General features: G+C 44.9%; 2 protein-coding genes across 5 annotated transcripts in view; both read right to left on the bottom strand.

Annotated features, from left to right (window-relative positions):
• AP2A2 (adaptor related protein complex 2 subunit alpha 2) overlaps window positions 1-20176 on the bottom strand; it is a 495736-nt gene that overhangs the window by 177357 nt on the left and 298203 nt on the right. The gene's annotated exons all lie outside the window — the stretch shown is intronic.
• LOC146860893 (uncharacterized) lies at window positions 1342-9655 on the bottom strand. The gene is made up of 4 exons (XM_085646472.1): window positions 9340-9655; window positions 5210-5296; window positions 3564-3689; window positions 1342-1749 (listed from the first exon to the last, which is right to left on the bottom strand). The coding sequence occupies exons 1-4, from the start codon at window positions 9653-9655 to the stop codon at window positions 1379-1381; spliced, it is 900 nt and encodes a 299-aa protein (XP_085502598.1). The 3' UTR covers window positions 1342-1378.

The raw sequence follows: 20176 nt of genomic DNA, 5'->3' as shown, positions 1-20176 counted from the left end.
GGAGAAACGACTCACACGTACCTTACCAATACGCATCAGGCAGGCAGTGATACCCAAGATTGATGTGCGGAGTGTCCATGGAAGGGAGGACCAAGAAGAATGACGAGAATGATGCAACTCCTCATTTGGACCAGGATAATACAGTAACTTTAGTATCATCATTCGTCTTTACATTTATTTGCTTGCTTTTTTCTCTTTAATCATTACGACTGTGTGTTGTGGTTTGTTTGTTAATTGATCCAACTTTTTTTTAGTTTCCTTAGCTAGCTTGAAAAATGAAAGTAAGCCCGGTAGAGCAGGCAATTGGGTTCGGTCTGAGCTCTGAGGGCGTCAGACAGGCAAGGCAAATTTCAATTTCGTCCCTGACTGTACTGTCTCATTGGGTCATAGTAGTTATAGTACAACTCATTATCTCATTAACCATCAAGTTATCCTCCTCAGCATGCATGCATTTGCTTTCTCTCACTTCATACTTTGATTTCTTTGATAATGGATCATGGTCGTCTTACAAGATTGTGTTTTACTTTTGTTGTGTCCATGCATATTGTCTGTTTTTCTTTCTCAAACCTTTCCCAAAACCCCACTTCCCATCCAATCATCAATCCCTAACCCTCTTCCCCCGGGCTGTGTGATTTATATTGAGGTGTGATGTGATGACTATGTACACCAATTGATCACACGCTTGCTGGGGCAGATGTGGTGAAAGCAACAGTAATTCAATTTCAACTAAGGCAGGGCAAGGATCTTCTTCTGCTTGACCACCCATGCTGTAGTTTACTTTGTGTTCTGTTCCACTCCTCCTCCCTGAGTCTCAGTCAAGTGACTTTCTCTTTCTTTTTTCAAACGCTATTGCCAGTGTCTACTACTACCACCACTATAATGGCATCTACTCCGTCAATTTGAGAAACCAACCATGCAGCCATCAGTGTGCCGAACTTCATCATCAATCACAGGTAAGAGTTTGGTGGGAGGTATGGACTAGGAGGAGAGACTGACAGTACTATGACAATTAAAAATAACTCAGTGAGGGGTACTGCATCTATCGGTTTGTGTGTTACAAAATCGGCAGATCTTTTAAATCAAACACTGGCTGTGGGCATGCAGCAGCACGGAAACAAAGTAAACAACCATGTAACTTACATTGAATTCGGAAAACTGTAACCCACCACAAAAAACATTAACATCATATAAATAAATAGTAAGTATATTTTTAATATCCCCTAACAAAAATAAACTATCCCGCTCTGACCTAACCCACCCCCCTCCCTAACCCCAACGAAACGAAAGTCCAAAGTCCCAATGTCCGTTGAAATCCCCAACGCCCACAAACCCACCCACCAACAAAAGGAATTAAAAAAGGGGCAAACGACGAGGTCCTCTACTGTCGGCGGGCCTTAAGGTGTTTATCCACCAGGATCTTGACCCGCTCCTCCATGTTCTCCTCCCAGCGGGCCATCCGGCGGAGCAGCTGGCGGCGAAATGCCCTAAAGTTGCTTCCAGGGTGGGGGGCAGCAGTGCTGGAAATCGAGGCGCAGCGGCGGGCAAATGCCGGACCACGGCGCCGTGAAAGTGGAGGCCGGGCCTGACTGGGGCCCGGGGCATTGGAGGAGGCTGCAGCTTCAGCCGCCTCCTCCTCCTCCTCCTCCTGAGCCACCAGCCGGCAATAATGCTCGCAGATGGCCTCCAGTCTCCGGCGCCGGGCCCTAGCGGCCAACTCCTTCCTTGATGGTTTTTGGGAAGGAGTATCATCTATATCAAAAAAGAAAAAGAACATGTTGGAGCCAATACTCTTAGCAAAACAGGAACACTAATCATTCAACACATAGTGTCACAGTATCACTAGCAAGCACAGTTCATAACATTTGGGATTTGGTGCTGGGGTAAGTATCTCTAATCCTACTTCCTTGGACTCTAACATTTGTGACCATTTCAGACATTATTTATAAATATAATCGTACTATGTATGTACTGCGGTACACCAGTCGTGCTGTTCTTATCTGTAGTTTAGCCCAATTACATAACCTTGTTGTAGGCGGCATGCCAGGTCCATCAGCTAAGCTTGCACCCAAGAGAAACAGATATGAGCCACATGATGATGCAGACTCACGTTACTTTTATTTACTACTACTGTCTGCAGGTGGGGAAGCTCATCTTTTTGTCTGACGCCTTACGGCCGTTGGCACTGGTCATACTCTGTTACATGAGGGCAAATGGCATGCACAATTTCACTTACACCCTACCATGGGTACTACAAAAAGGCTGATTATTTATTTATCGGATCCAACGATCATTGCTTATATTCATATTATAGATGCTGCTAGTGCTAATACGATATACGACATCAGGTCGGTAGCGGTCGGTGGTGGGAGTGCTGCCGGTCGGTGACGTGGGAAGGTGCAGGGTGGGGATAGTAAACGATGGATTAAGGACATTCACAGGTAATTAAAGAATACATAAAAAAAAAAACATTGCTGCACACAGTAGCACACACTGCATCGCATTCGGCGGTGCAGTGCGCACCTTGAAAATAGTTTAATTTATTTTTATGTTGATTACCTGTATTTGGCCGTAACAGTAATACACAGTTTACTCGCCAGTGCCACCCACCCGTCCCCTCCCCATGTCGCCGCCCGCCAACAATCCCACCACCAACCGCTACTGCAGAGGGTACATTGCTTTCATTGCTTGTGTAACCAATATACATAAACATTAAACAAGAGATAGGCCACCCTTTGCAGGCTGGCTGCCCCAATCGAAAATACATTAATAATAATAGGTAGGGAGTGGTCCCCAGAGTGGGAGGAAGGGGTTTCCGCTTGATAATATATGACGTGCTTGCAAACTACTGCAAGTGTACTGTATGCTCATAATACTACCTTGATTCCTCTAGGCTTTGCTACTGTCGCGCAGTTTCTGTTACATTTTCTTCAAGGTAAGAATCTCCAGTGACACTTTCCACCTATACTGTCTCTTGGTGATAGTACATCCAGGCATACATCCATTAAAGTAAACGTCTATCCTTTTGTATATATCTCTTAACAAACCTTAGTTGGTTTCACCAACAAACACCCATGCTTCTGCTCCTTCCTTCCTTGCCTTGGCTTTGAGTTTGAACCAAAAACACCGCTGATTCTTGCTATCTAGTACTATCCACCCATACTGTGTCGCCCACCCAGGCAGGCATTCTTTCACCTTCCACCCATCCTTCAACAACCCATGCATCTGATCTTATTACTATCAGACTCCTATACATGCTTCCAACAACATATCCTTCTCTGCCGGTCAGTCATATTGTTTATCTCGCCCGTCCTTCCACCCTTAGTGCTTTCCCTCTATGTTCAACACATCCATGAAGGTCATCTGATCTGAGTTTGTCTTCTCCATAAAACATTCACAGCTGATTTTGGAATCAAATAGAAGAGGCCATTGGTTACTCTACTCACGCTGGTAATGCTACGTAAAGGGTGTCTTCTTCAACCGTTGTATAATGTCGCACAGTACAGTGAAATAGTGAACACAGTTCCATCTAGCTGTAATGTCAAGAAGTAATGAATATAACTCACCGCCGCCGGCCACTGCTGCTGGATCCCCCCTGGGCCCTGTGTCTCCTGCAGGTGCCGCCAGTTCGCCTGCCCCCTCCGGAATGGCCGCATCGCTGGCCCCGACGGCACTGGTGGATGGTAGTGTGCCTAGAAAAAAGCATCAAATTTTTTAGATGCCTGTAAACCTCCCCCTATTTTAAGTGTTCACTTGGAACATTGAACAAAAAGTTAATGCGATGCAACATACATCAGCACTAGACAGTAAGTACAGTCAGTAGACAGACACTAGTAGGATATGGTTCCACTTCCGAGGGTCATCTAGTCCTACTCTACTCTTTTGAAAGTTAGCCTGAGCCATGAGTAACCCTTTTAGATTCATCATGTCGACTACTACTCTTTTGGTGCATATTATACCTGCCAGCGTATTGATGTGCAGTAGATGCCTTTAAGGCCGCTTGACTGTTGCGTACAAGTGAAGAGGTCGAAATAAAAACAACATATTGACTTTGTTTAGTTTATATTGCTTAGCCATCACACATACATGTTACACTTTTTGGCATGACTGCAAAATGCTAGCATCATTCACCAGTATACTATCTAACGGCTAACTCGCAGTGTTTTTCTCATATATCATAGGCGAAAGATTCCCGTCTACAAACCAGAGATTTACAGAGCATAGTGGATGCAAGATGATGTAACCAGTATTTCTACGTTCTACGGTGAGGGATCTTCCACAATTATAAAGATCTTGGCTCTTGTTCTTGTTGTCAATCATGCACTTGTAAATGTTTACTGTTTTAATGTTAGGCTTTTTGCTGGCTTATTGACTATGGCTGTCGTAAATTAAATTTCATATTAACGATGTACAGAGTTTGATACTTGTTTCAAATAAACCTTTTGAACTTACACATAGACTCTGTGGTATTTGGTGTGGTGGAGTGGACTTACACAAGTGTGTGAGCAAAATGGTGTTTGTTATTATGTTCTGGATTGTCTCTGTCTCCGTCATCATCAACATTGTGTATCGTCTTCGTGGGGGGGTCGGGAGTGGGACCCTAATGTGAGACACTATAGCTAGTCTGTTAGGGGATCCTGGGTTTTTCTGACTGAGGTGTGATCAGTAAGATCCAACCTCCCATCACCACCATCCTATTTTGTTGTGCATAGTTCTGTATGTGGCTCTGCAGAATCATAGACAATAGTAGTATCATGTACTATCCGATCAAAAATACTAGTCAAATATCTGGTTGGGAATTTTGTTTGTGGTAATTGTCAAAGCCTCAACATTGAGAAGACTTGAAGAGGACAACCAAAGGACAGGACCCAGTGGCTAGAGCTATTGGTCAATCAGAGTTTAATTGTTGCAAAGAAAACCGTCTATTAAAGAGTGGGCAACTGTGCAAGCTTCGCTACACACAGAGTAATAATAATAGTAATAGTAGTAGTAGTAGTATTAGTAGCACAGAGAGTCATAGCAGAGGGAGTTAGAAGCAACTTCGAGGCAGGGATAAACAGAATTAGTAAACAGATAGTCAAGGTCAAAGAAGTAAGCTTTTGTAAAAAAGATTCAGAAAGTGGAACCATAATTTAGAGTTTGGGAAAAAAAAGATGCAGTAACATAACATTTAGGGAAATATAAATGTCAATCTAACCAATGGAGGACTTACTGGGGCCAGCTGCAGGAGCCTCAGTAGAGGAGAGGTCCTGGGGTTCCCCCGCCGACTCCGACCCCGTCTTCTTGCCCCTGGGTGGTGCTGATGATCATGTAAAATATAATACAGAAAGAGACCAACATTAAGGAGTGCTGTGAGAAAAATAATAAATCATTTGGAAAAACAATAAGTCAAAGAACATTTTAGGAAACAACAAGTGCAATAAAATTGCCCTATCTAATCAGATGGATCGACTACTGGCTGCTTCCTAGTGCATTTACGGATCGTCTACTTATTTATGAACAATCCAGTGTTCCTTGATCATTCTGATTCCAAATACTAACAAAGCCTAGTAAGTACCACCTGACCTACACCACCTATTCCAGACGGGCCAATTGTTCACTAAGTCTGCACTTGAATTTTTTTCAGCCATCAAATGCATAGATGATGAGATGGAGGACACATGCATAGTTGCATACATTAGTGCATACATACAACAAATTGTGGGTTGGTTGCATAATGCTGATCTAGTTCTGCTACTGACTGACCATGCTAAGCCTACCACACACTAAACAAAGTACAAAAGGTTCGACGGAGGACTGGGGTAAGCAGCACTCAGTGACAGAGGATGCGTCACGCAGACCGCATAAAACAATTAGTAACTACTACTAACAAACTAAACCTAGTATCCAATATCCATCCACCACTATTTCACAGTAGGACAATGCAAGGACTAGAGTCTCTCTAGCAAATCGCATTACCTAACTTCAGTTCTGTAAAGTAAACTCTTACATAATCAGCATCAGCACAAGCTAGCGCAAACTACGTTGCAAACAAGTAAGAGTACCACCGGGAACCTGGGTCCTTAAATCAAAGAACATTTTGCTTTTTGGAACGTAATACCAGCAACGCTTGGCACGCAGCAGTAATCTTGTTGTTCATCTAATTTAATATACACAATCAGTTACTCACCAAGCCCGATGACCTCGACACCTAGCAGGTCCAACAGGTCCTGCTCCCGGTCCAGGATGTCGGACCACCGGTGAGCTAGCTGGTTGTGGGTGCGCCGGATCCCAGTGCACCGGAACACGGCCCGGCGCACCTTCGCCCACCGACGGTGCCGCTCCTGGGTAGCGTACCCGGAGCCGGGCCTGCCGCCTGCTGCCAAGGTCAAGGGGAGGAGGCGCTGGATGAAAAAAACAAGAGCCGCCACCTCCTCCTCCCCAAACAGTTGCCGGGCCTGCACCCCTGCAGGACGCATTCTGCCGCAAGGCAGGCGGCGCTTCTCTGCGCCTGCAGGTCCCTTGCCCTTGGGACTTGGTGTGCCCTTGGCCATGGTTCTGGGGTGGGTGGGAGGCGGAAAAGAAAAGTCAGAAGGGGAAAAAAGTTAGGGGGAAGAAGATAGAAAGAACTTTATAAAAGTAACAAAAACACAGTAAAAGTAGAAATAAAATGCAAAATATAAACTGAGGCAAACAGAGAGATAGATAATAACTAAAAAAAGTCAGGAAAAAGGCTTAAAAGACAAAGGATTGCTGAGATAAAGGGAGGATACAAAAGTAGGCCCAGAAACATGGCATAGAGTGAAAAACAAGATGGCCGCGCCCATTCGCGACCGCGTGGGTAAGTTCGCGCGATATTTCTCGCGAACATGTACAATTTATCGCGAACAAGTAAAATGCGCTCCCGAACACGTCAATGCACATCGCGAACACGCTATCCGCGACCCGGAACAGGAAATAAGGCATCGCGAGCGGGCGGGACTATAGAAAAACAAGATGGCCGCGCCCATTGGCGACCGCATGGGTAAGATCGCGAGATATATCCCCCGAGCATGCAAACAGTTCCCCGAACATGCTTACCGCGCTCGCGAACAAGAAAAAGCCATCGCGAACAGGTTGCCACAAGCAACTACGCAAGCTCGCGAAGCTTCGCGAAGGTCGCGTAGTGCAATGACATCTTCGCGAAGCTTCGCGAAGCGCGACTACGCGAACTACGCCCAGGGTTAATCTACAGGTAGCTGCCATCGGTCAAAATGAAGGTAAGTAGTTGAGGGAGTACCACTTGGGAGTAAGGAGCTGCTAGGGTGTACAATTTAAATGTCTGGCATGTCACACGGGCCGTTGAACAAGGTCTGAGGAACAGTTATTGCAGTGGTAAGGAAAGAGATCACTTTCATTAAGGTTGCAAAGTAAAAAATAGAGGGGAACATCTGTGGACAAAGAAAACAAGTACTGGCACGGACAATAGGTCCGACGTTAGCTAGCCACCTTTTTTGGCTTTGTCAAAACTTGTTTCGTCATGGTATTTTCTAAATGTGTTGCTGGAGAAACTACGTCGATCTTAAAAAAATAATTTTAAAAAGGTTAAAAGCAAATTAATTTTGTAGGTCTCAAAAAGCACACATTGCTATTGACATAGTAGTTCCTGGCACTTAAAGGAATTACTTTGTGTGGGTGTGCTCCTTGTGAAAGGGCAGAATGCCACAACACACAGTGGTGTTAGCCAATGGTTGAAGTGGGCTAAACCATTGCTGCATACTGTATGCTGTAGTGGGTGGAAGAAAAATGTGAATGACATAATAGCAGACCAATGAGTAAACAGGGCTGGCTGAAAGTCCCCGCATGCATGTATATTATACTTTTTTTTTTAGTAAAATCAAAAGGCCTTGCCTAATGTCCGATCCACAAATTAAGTGCAAGCTCGCCAGCTGGTATCAGCCAATTTACAGTACATGTACTGTCGCCCGTTAAAATGTTGGTGCCTTCTTGTATTGTACTATAATGGGTTTATATAGCCATTGCTATTCTTGGCGCTGTAGCAGTTTACACATGGGGTAAACTTGATTTCGGAACTCAAGATTAGTGTTTAATCCAGTGGTTACTGATTACCTACAACCATAAAACCAGTACTCATAAAAGATGCCATGTTGCTTTTGCCTCCGACATGCTCTTCCTCATATTGCTGTCCCCATTACCACACTTCACTTACTTTATGTGAAACATTTGTTATTATGACAGCCCAAGACACTTTCTCTATGACGGCTTCAAGCCGCCTTCAGCCACGCTGCCTCCATAACATTACTCTGGAACAGTGCTTCCCAAATGTTTTAGAACCACGACCCACTTTTCAGTATAACAAACTTTCGCGACCCACCTAGCATTAGTGGACATCAAAAGAGCGATTTTTAATGTAACTAAAGATTCGTGTGGTAGTGCATTGTCACTTACAGATAGCACATTTTCTATTGAAATGAGCACTACATTTCCACAGACAAACAGTTTTATAGATCAAACTAAATTGCACACAAATTGTGTGTGGAAATAGGGTTTCAGTGAATACTTATTTGTTCATCACCAAGTAAAGCGTTTTGATTTGTTCCGATTTCTTATGATCCTATTCAAATATTTCTTTTCCCCAACACTTCAGAATTACAAAAAAATGCTTCTTTTTTTTTTGCTAACTGCTGAATGTTTAAGTTTATTTACAGATATTTACATTTTGTTGAGTTAAATCCTATAGCCTTTTCTTTACGCTTTCTGTATCCAAGCAAGATCGTGACATAATTCACTATTCTTTCTCTGACTGCAAAGTGAAACCTTTCCAAGAGTGTGATCTTAAAGGCTTGTTTACAAGGAAATAGGATGTCAAAAACTCAACATGCATAGCTAGAAACTGAAAGAGCCAGCTGGTCTTTCTGCAGACAATATTAAAAGAAAGGAAAGTGGTGTAAAAACTTAAATGCAAAACTGGACGACCGATGGACGAGGATGAATGTCACAGTCTTTTGCAGGACCTGGATAAGATGGCGGCTTTCTTTTTCTCTTACTTCATCCGATGCAAGAGTGGCTTGGAAAAAGCTGCTTCCCGATGCAAGGTTGCAGGACATCTCCAGCTATTTCAGTATCGCCCACCCACAGACACACAATGACAACACAGCAGCTGTCACATCAATGTCAGTTCCCTCGTTGATTGGCGAGCACTCCTCATGTAAGCCCGTCTCTCGTGCTAGGAGGCCAGCATCCACGAGTGAGGGATGCAGAGCAAGCCGCGGGGCCCCTACGTGGCCAATGCAAGACAAGCAGTAGTCAGGGTGGCCCCAGGCCACCCATATCTCAGTCAAGCTTGACAAATTGTGCATTTACCCAGCAGTCGAGGGCTCCGCTCTGAGCGGCTCTGGAAGCAAAGCAACAGAGGAGGAAAAGCTGGAGGAGAACCTTTCAGGATTTCACGTAAATCTTTCTGAATATCTGATGGGGAGCAAAAGGCTGCATTTCTGTAGTGAATCAAAGGCCAGCATCCAATGAAACCCCACTGTATCATCATTAGCTGTCCCTCCACCGTAATATCTACAGCCATGAGATGGTTTTCATTTGACAAGGGGGCAGAGAAGCAAATGTGCATGGCGTACGCAGCTACTACATTGATCTGGTCTTGGTTTGGATCTTCAGCCTCAGTCATACTCTTAAAAATTCTCAGTACAGGATGGGTCTTGCCGTGGATACTACTCCTTCCTCTGCTGTGTCATGTGAGAAAGGGAAGTCCTCTCTGGCATCTCAAAGACAAGGGCTCTTTGGAATTTTGTTTCCCATATCTTTGTATTTCCTCTTTCTGGGTGCCAGATCTCATCCATTCTTTCTACATCAGTGAGAATCTCACGACATGAGACCATCATAAAGAACATACAATTGTAAGTAAATGCTCAGGTCAGGATTCACACGGTCTCTGTAGCTGGCTGCATTTCTGTGGCATCATGACATCAGACCACTTCAGCTCTGGACACAAAGTCATAGAGACTGATTTGAATGGTGAGGTGCTAGCATGTCGTGCTCCACCCACTAATAAATGCTAGGTTTAGTCTTCCTCTTCAGATCACATCTTTACCATCTTCAGCACATACATTTCAATGTGTTCCACAGTTTGAATGCATTGTATCTTTGGTCGCCTTCTCCACATTGCCTCCCTCCCCCTCCCCCCCGCCCAAGTAGACACTATAGAAATCCCATAGTCTACTAAGGATGGTTCTATCCAACTTAAAATCCAATGGAGTTTAAACTTGATTTGTTGTTATGTCTGGCTTGACAGTGCAGAAGTTTGCAAGACCTATTGTTACCCATTCTTTAAAATATATATAAAGCGGGTTTTGGCTCTGCCCAGAGGAGCATTACCCTCCCACTTCATGCTATCGGCAATTCCACCTCCTATGGAGTGCTTGAACTGAAATGCAAAAGTGGCTATTTTACATCTCAAAAATATTCTATATCACCATCCACTAAATTACTAAAGCCCTGCACAGAAAAAGCAATAATTTGTTTCAACGGTTTAGCTAGGGCCCAAAAGGCAAACCAGGTCTACTGTCTTTGTCAATGCTTGTTTAAATTAGCCATGCAATTTTAACAAGCTAGACACAGGAGATCCAATCTTGATCAGAGTTCTGAATGCCACAGTTGCAGCTTGCCTATGAGGCAGAGGTGCTGGGATACACAGGCCAGTGGCAAATAATTCTTGAAGGTTGTCAATGGGAGAGAGAGGTCGATCTCCCACCACCTGAACAAATGGGGTTCCAAGGCATGAATTCTTACGAAGACAGTAACTTATTAGGCCAGTGACTTCCCACAGGAAGATACTGTATTTATGTTTACATCGCTGTACTCAAAGCAACACAAATTACCATGACCAGTAAAAAGAGGTTCTTGTATGGCACCTGTCCACAGCATACCTTATTTGCTAACATGCTTGTCTACTGCAAGGTTTCATGAGCCCGTGTGTCAAAACACCCCGCTACCACAACTAGAAGAGCACCATTATGTGACGAGCCACAAATTAGCAGTCAAGGAAATCAAAGGTGGTCTAGTTTATGGCCCTCATCAACAGTTTGTGAATTCCAAAGTATCTACTTAAACCATGAAGGCCCTTCAGCCAGTCCAAACACTGTGGACGTTACTAAATCCACATCGAAGGTCCTGAACTGAGGCATAGTGATGCTATCGTTAAGACACAGAGGACTTGGCATCAACCTAACCCACGAAAAGGCTATGTGGAAACTGGTTTGCTGGACAGATTCCATTTAAAGAACCCAGTTTTCTTTTTAGTATATAAACCATTAACGTCTTAATTTCCATAAGGGATTTAAAAGAGAAGGTTGGGTGCAGTCTGTTCTCAGAGGTAACAAAAGCAGATTATACCATATTATGGCAAATACATTTTACTCATCTACTACGAGAGTTGAGAGTTGATCAGAAGATGTGAAATTTGGATACTAGATTAAAGACACTTGTGAAAAATAATGGTCTAAAAAAACGATGCACAACTGATTCAGTGCCATTATTCCTCTTCTTTTACCAATTTATGATAAAACTGCTGACGATAATGACAGTTTTGTGTGCTTATGTTATTTATAAAATGTACATAAGCCAGAAAAAAGAGCTTCACTGCGCGTTTACAAAATGTATAGACAGTAACATACAGAAAGATTTAAATTCAATAAAATAACCTGCAATCACAGTTGAAATGACAATATAAATCTCCAGAACCGACCTAAAGCACTGCACACAAAGTCGCCACAATACATTTATCAAATCATTAAGTGCAAGATGAAAATAGAAGATACGTAAGCAAAAAACATCAAGCGCTGGAGCTTGCTTAGGGACTGAAGACAATCAAAGAGACGCTTGGGGCAGCTGCCAGACACAATTCAATGCCAAAAAGAAGGCTGCCTTCGAAATCTCTGTGAAGATGAAGCGACGCTATGCCTGCGCTCGGTCAACAAACACTGATGAACATTAAATTAGTGAAGGTGCGACCAAAAGCACAACTTATGTGCAATCCCGCACCCCATCACTGCTCGGAAGCAGCTGGACCAGGATTTCACCCTTTAATGAATGATGATATGCTTTTTAATGATCGATGGGACATTTCAGTGCACAAAGATGACCCAAATACAATATAGATCTCCATAATACACAACTACAAAGTTAATAGCTGCGTGAGCAGGCATCAGCACGTAACCCACTGTGTGACCAATTTCTGCCCTATCACCAGTAAACTAACAAAAAGTATGAAACAAAACACTGGAATGTCTGATCAACAGCCGGTGTGGCACCATTGGTCGAACATTTCCTGAGAATGACTTCATGTGGCAAATCACCAACGTTCTGAGACCACCCCCGCCCCCCAAACCCAGAGGGGCAAACATCCCAATGATGCTAAACAGACTTGAATGCACATGGATTTTTAAGTGTGACTCAATATCTAAAGGACTCAACACACAGGAAAAATGGAACAGTATTCTGTAACCTGATGGTTCTAACTTGTCATGATGCCACTGATGAAGTATCTCGATAAACTCTAGGAATAACTTGTTTTAACAGATTGAGCTTTGTTAGCCCTCTGGTTTAATTGTATATAATGTTTTACGTATAATGTCTTGAACATACATTTTGTCTATTGCCACTTTTCCAATCATGGGCACCTTTCCCACCTCTTCTGTCCAGATTCTAGTATTTTAAGTTTTACTACTTCCTTATTCCCAAATACGCTGCTCGTGTTAAGCCACAAATCATCCTCTGCACGTGATGCTCTAGATGCGTTTTAGCCTCCAGCAGTAAAGGCTCCCTCCCTTTTTCCCCATACGCTGCTTTTGGCAAGCCGTGCTTCTCGCTCTGCCATGACTCTAGACACGGTTCTGCCACCAGCGGTCTAGTTTTTTCTTTGGTGGAACGATCTCGCCTCGCGCAGGAGCTCCAAGTTATATCTTCCCCGGCTGCATTTGTTCCCATGTGTAGGAAGGTGGCATCTGACTGCATGGTTGCTCCCACCTTTTTCTAGGTGTTTTGCTGGTTTTCAACTTAGTCTGGCTGGGATCCTGCTATTCAGGACCCTAGTCTATCTGCTTTCTCCCTAAAACTGATTGCATGTACTTTAGGTACACTCCAGAGTGGATTCTGGGGTACCCTTATAAGTCCCTAATATATGGTATACTATGTACCCAGGGCATAGGTATCCCAGAGGCCTACCAGGGGCTGCAGCATGTATTATGCCACCCCTGGGAAGCCATTCAAAATGACAACAGGTCTGCTACAGCGGCCTGTGTACGGTGGTTTAGGCACCCCTTACTGAGATATAGGTTACCTATATCTCTCCATATCACAGCACATGTAAACCTATCAGTCACCCCTATGGCAGGCCTTAACAACCTTGAAGGAAGGGTGCTGGGTTTCATGTGAGAGGGTGCCCATGCATGAGCAGAGCCCCTCTGCAGCTTTCGGAACCTTTATTCCGGGGTTGTATGTGATGCAGCCAAACCATATACTCTTAAGTGCATTATAACCTTGCGGTAAATGCTAACTTTGGAATGGCTGCATAGAAACATATCGTTTTTGGTGTCAAACACCTTGGAATCATACCTCCACACCAGTAACTGGTGTGGGAGGTATGATTCCACCCTACTAGAAGGAGAAACATGGCACCACCGGTACACCCGGTACCAGCTTAACAGACCCTGGCATCACAAAATGGATGCTGCCAGCCACAGACCCGAGTCTGCCCTCCTGCTGCTGGACGAAACTCGGGCAGGGGAGGCCTGGACAATAGGTTTCCTGTCACAGGGAGGTGTAACCACCTCCCAGACAGGCTTTAGTGTATTGGGGCTGGGTGGGTGCACTCCAAGAGTGCTTTGATGTCTGCACTGGGGGCACATTTGGTGTCCCTGTGTATAGTCCAGCTCAAACTGGTTGCAGGGGCACTCAGCCCCTGCTCTGGCGCGAAACTGGACAAAGGACATGGGTGTAGCCACCCCTCTGTCCGGACCCTCCCATAGGTGGGTCCCCAGAGTTTGTCCCACCCCTTCCTTAGGTATAAAGTAGGAACCCCAGACTACAGGACTTTAGATTTACCTGGACGAAACTCTGCTACAGAATCCCAGAACTTCTACTATCTACACGACGTTGGATGACCGAAGAATCTCCAGTGGAGTAAAGGAGTTACTCCCCTGCAGGGCAGGCACCAAAGACGTATCTGTCCAGTTTGCATCGACGCTGCTCCCGAAGGACACCGACGATTTTGCAACACAGGAGGTGGGCTTCCAAGCTTACCAGAGGCCGATCCGTGCTCTCAGCAACTATGAGATCCAAAGCCCTCGTGGAGACCGTGAAACCCAAACCCCTGGACACAGCGACCTTTGCAGCAGCATATGCTTCTTGGCGATCCCTGATGCTGTGCTTTGGGCTACTTGTAGTCCAGACCCCGAGCAGTGATTACACCAAAGATGGCTGGCCTACACTCCTCGAGTGACCCGTGGGCTGGTATCTAGTGATTCCTCTTGAGGTCCCTTCGCGTTCCCTTGTCTGTCGATTGTGGGCCCCTGAGAAGGGTACTTTGACTTTCAACGGGCTTACCTGGTAGCTCCAGACGTGCCCTGACTCTCCATCGCTTGGGGAGTCCACAGGACCTTGCTGGTCCACACCGAAGCCATCTTTCTCTCACCGCGTGTGTTGCTGTTGCCAAGGTTTGTTGGTCTCCAATCCGGAAACTGACCCCCCCCCCTCCCCCCCCCAAGCACTCGACATCCTTCGTGGGACAGCTCGCCTGCGGTCATCGTTGACGCCTCCTGGTCCCCGTGGCAGTGGAGTCAAGCTTCACCTCCTCGCACCTGAAACACCCGACATCAGTGGGCCTTCGTCTATCGTGCCCCTGGTCACTGGCAAGTGACCCAGACTTTATCCCCTCTGCTTTCAGGTTCTTCACATCTTCGATCCAGGCTTAGATCACACCGGACACATCTCCTAGCCACAGCAGTAGCACTTTGCAGCACATCGCCATTGAAATCAATGACGATACCCGACACCATTTGACACCTATGCACCAGGCTTCCCTGGATGAGGTAACACAAGTACTCCGGTGCTCCCGTGGGTGTTGGCCCTAGAACCCTCTAAGTCTAAAGGGGTTTGTTCAAAGTCCTCTCCTTTGGATGAAGAGGTGTGGCGCCGCGGCCAGGGCGACTGACACCGGAATCTGGGGATCACGGTTCGATCGCCAATGGCAGATTAGCCCAGCACCATGTGACTCTGGGCAATAGCTTGCTTAATCACCCCGACGGCCCCCAGCGCCTAGAGACCCTTACGGGTGATTATTCGCGCTTTACAATTGTGGATTATTATTATTATAAGTGTACTTATTCTTTAAAATTCCAACGCGACTTTCCTATTGAATTGTACGGGGCTTACGGCTGTGTTCTCACACTGCACACGTCCCCCGTGGGTCTCCTGTGTCACTGCCTTGGGTGGTTCCTTGGGGTCCCAGCGATTCTACGTGCTCTAGGCACTGTGTTTAGTCAAGTCGTGTTTCTTATACCACTTTAATATATGGTTTGGTCTCCCCCTGTGGCCCATTGTATATTGTGCTATTTACTGTTGTTTAATAACTGTATTATTGTGTGCCTTGCTCTCCAACTTCATAAAGAGGTTAGTAAAGAGTGTTTAGAAATACATATAATATATATATATATATATATATATATATATATATATATATATATATATATATATATACATACATACATACATATACATACATACATACATATATATATATATATATATACACACACACATACACACACATACCTTGTGTGGTTCTCCTTTCTTTTAGTTGGTCAGGAGGTTATAGTCTGGTAAACCAAGCTGCTTTACACTCCTTCAAGACTTAGCCTGAAGGCTGCTCTCCATAGCTACCACTAGGATAGCTTTCAATAAAGGTTGTCTTAAACCTAATCATCAATAAGGGTTGTTTGGACTGGTGCAAGGTGCCCACGATAACTAGTGGACAGCATATACCAGGCCAACTTCTCACACCATTGTTGTCCAGACTCCCGCCTCATACCTGAGAAAACTGTGCCGCAATGCTGCGGCCCCATTAATTGTTGCCAAGGCTCAGCCACATCTAGATGAGTGGTTGCCAATTGGGTGATGACCCATTGTGAGGAATACGTGTAATATTTTACTTGGCATAAGCGACAGCCATTCTGCCTGTGGTGTCCATTTAAGTTTCCTTCGTAATTCTTTTGTCTTTTCACTCTGCCTGTGCTATTATTTTAGTTGACTTCCTGACTCAGCTAAAAGCAATGTACGTGCTGAGAGTTTGTAGCTGCCAGAGCACCTGGTCTCAGATGTTAACTGTCAACCATTTACTGCTGCCATAAGCACTCCTGCTCCCCCTCCCACATTGCTGACCAAGTGGTTATTCATCTGCCATTGTTTGCTGAAAACTATTTCTAAAAAACTTGTTCTTACTATTTCTGTTCACATGCTTACACTGCAGAAAACCTGTATAAAAGCCCTGTGTTCTGTGACTTCCGTGTACTACCTCAGGCAGCACTTGAGTGCTGTGTGGATGTGGTCCCACGCATGAGTGATTAATAAACTTGTTATTTATTCCCAACTCCAGTGATGATCTCCATTTTGTTGGTCTTTGAACCCGTGGACAAAAGGGTGACCCTGCAACAGTGTACCCCTAAAAGGGTACATTTCCACAATTGATCATTGGGTCTACCTAATGTTAAAGAATAATGCCTATTTCCTTCAGAGACATGTCATGACTTCTGATACTTCCCCGCTGGCTTTGCTTTCCCCAAGCTGGACATATTCATACTAGCGGCTGCCAGGACGGTAACGGGCTCCTAGCCCCTCGCTTTGCTTGACCAATGCGGTCTAAGTAACTGGATCCCACACCGAGGTGAGCCATTTGATCTCCTCCCACCCCTTCAGAATCATTGAGCCACAGAGCCTGACCCCCCCAAACTTAATTTTGGTTCTCTATTGACCCGCGGGGTTGCCTGTAATCCGATATCATTCATACTTTTAGTGCCAATATAAATTCAATGCAATTTGCTTTGTCTGCATGAATCATAGCGCGTCTAGATTTCAATCAGTGCCCTCTTACAGGGTCCCCGTTTCATCTCCTATACGAGGACTTGCTAGCGGCTGCTACAGTCCTACTCTTCTGACCGGCTGGCCATGCAGTACTTACGCTAATTTGTTCTGTGATTAAATAGGTGGAAACTACTGTGAACTCCATTGTCTTTCTACAGGCGATTATTCCCACTTTTGTTATCAACTAAATACAGTCACTCTTTTTCCATATTATTTTTTTATGCTTAGGGCCATATTGTCAGCCCTGAATGTGGTTCCATAATACTCATGAACACCCAGACTCAATTTATTTATTACCTTCTCAGGCAAGCACTGGTCATTTATTTAATACAGTCCGTTTGGATTGGGTGCATGTCCTTACACAGACTTTCTCCTTTAAATTTTAGATACTGGGTGCTCTTACTCCCGTCCTGATGATGGCCACACAGTCAGAGATCGAAATGCTATTGACAGCAGGTTTATATAGACTCCAATGACACTGGAATATTTGTATAGATAGGAGTCATATGTATTTTCAATGGTGATGCACATGGTTGTGTTTCGCCTAACACCATGCACTGCACGTCTTTCTTTATTCATAGCACGAGCACCAGATCTCTTTTTTTGATGAGAAATAAACTGTTCACATGTTGCAAATAAATAAATGTAATTGATGAAGATTCTTTAGCTATTCGGCCTGTTTTACGTGCCTTGGTAAAAATGTTTTGTCCGTTGGTAGTCTTCATATTTTAAAAGACTTTTTCACTTTGTTTAAAAATGTATTTCCCAGTGAACCATTGTTCCTTCAAAATACTATTACCCCAGGTTCTCTAAAGTAAAGGGGTAAGCCTTGTTTTAAAATATATACCATGAATGATATGCCATGCATGTTCTTCTGTATGCCCTGTATTCACCGGAGGTCAAGTACAGCAAGATGAACCTAATTAAGAGTTAACGGACGTCAACTGAAATCTATCGTTTTATTTACTGGCGTATAGTCTCTACCCACGACAAACAGAGGATACACATTGTTTTTATGATTGTATATTGTGTTCCAGAGACATTTTCTGGATTAGGCTGTCATTTAATTATGCTATAGGTTAAAATATATACATCTTTGTTGGGGAGCCAACTGAACGTTAATAAGGTTCAATAAAATCCTGATTTAACTGGCTACCTTAGAAACGCACACAAATCTACAATTCACCACTCTGTTTTTTGGCATTGTGTCACTTCCCTATGTAGATAAATTCTGACGTCACCATTTATGTCTTTTGAGTCCTGAAAGACTTCATTCAGCAGCCTGCCGACTCACTATAGAAACAAACGGCAGTTATAAAAATAAAAATTTAAATTAAAAAAAGAAGATTCTGAAGACGGTGGGCACATACCGTTTCACTGTGTCCGGTAACCAGATTTTGAAAAACAAACAACTGGACATTTCACAAACAAGCAGGATTACAAATTAGCATTGGCTAATTGAGGGGAACAAAATAACTTAACTGACAGTGCTCAATAACATAGAAAACACAAACAATGATGCGTTAATGGGGTTAAGTGTAACTTTTGCACAAAGCATCTTCTGTGTTAACTAAATTGCTTTGGTTGGAAACTGCTAACTAATTCTATTACAGGACCGGAGGCTTCGGATTATGCTTTCTCCTTCTTTACTGTATCAACTCACAGCAGCCAATAAACATACAATTAGTAACACAACTACATTGTCCATGTGACTTTGCGTCAGCCACGCCTCCTTAGCCCTCCATAAGAGTCCTGGTCACTGTCCCAGCCTCCTCTTTCTTTGCTGCTCACAGCATGAGATAAGTACCCCTCGTTTTCATTATGTTATATGAGACGATTTAGTCGCAATATTGCTTCAGCGCGCTGCGCTTTGCCAGGTGTCATTGCTTACTTGTAATGGTTGGTAGCGAAGTTTGTTCATACGCGATTCAGCGTTGGTGGAGAGGCGCACTGCGCCGCTAGCGGGGGATCGATGGTAATCCTCTCCCGATGTAGATTGCAGCATTAAGGAGCGCGAGCTTCACACGCTTGTACCGCGCCGCTGGGCGGCATAATTTCGGGCCGTTTAAGGCCCAGCGCGTTCAGCGCGGTGTCGAGGGCTTCCCTCATCGCCCGAGGACACGCAGAGCCGGATGGTTACCGGCCGACGTGTGCAGCTCACGCGAAGCCCATTTGGGCTGGTTTTCAGTAGGATTTGGGCTCGCGTTGGACTGCACACGCCGATCTCGGCTTCCGGGGGGTTTCAGGAGCGCATTTTCGCTCCGTGCTTGTGACGCCTGACTGGCTGGAAGAATAGTCTCCCTAGGAGTGAGCACACACTCCAGAAAATCGATTAAATTGGCTCGGACGCCTGAAAAAGGCTGTAAGAATAATAAATACAGCATCTGCTGAGGGGGCTAGGTACAAGATTGATTGTGTGCACCTGGGCTGGCCCCCCCATTACTCCTCCAGGAATATATAATTATTGGCTCTTCTACCGCTGGTGGATTGGTTCAGTTCCTCCACCTTGCAAGCATGAATGAGTGGGTACGGTACGAGGAGGATGAGGAGGATGTCTATTATGAGGGACAGCAGGAGACTGTCCTTGAGGAAGATATTGTAGAGGCTCTGGACGCGTCGGTCCAATCCTCTGTCAACAGGGCACTGGAGACTACAGTTCCTTCGACTGTACATCAAGCATTGGCAGCTGCTTTAAAACCAATTACCAAGCAGCTGGAGAGCTTTGCTAAACGCCATGGTTTCACCAAAGGGAAACACGGGGGACGCTCGAGCACAGAGCTGGCAAAAGTGCGCCGCTGGCCACATGCCACGACCCTGGATACTCTTCCTCCACCCGCGGGTGGCGACCACGCGTATTCGGCTGGCGGAAAGGCCAAAAGCAAGCAGAGAGTCTATGAAGACACTGATTCCACCACCACTGATACCGATACCAATACCACGGACGAGGAGTCTCCCCCTAAGAAGATGGTTCCAGCTCCTCCGGAGACGGCGTCCACTACTCCTTTCACTTTCAACCCTAGCGAGATAGTGCACCCGAGGTCTACTGACTGGGCAC

The sequence above is a fragment of the Triturus cristatus genome, chromosome 3_1, assembly GCF_964204655.1.
Source record: "Triturus cristatus chromosome 3_1, aTriCri1.1, whole genome shotgun sequence".
NCBI lineage: Eukaryota > Metazoa > Chordata > Amphibia > Caudata > Salamandridae > Triturus > Triturus cristatus.
The sequence above is the reverse complement of the archived record's forward strand: the minus strand, read 5'-3'. Positions and strand labels throughout refer to the sequence as shown.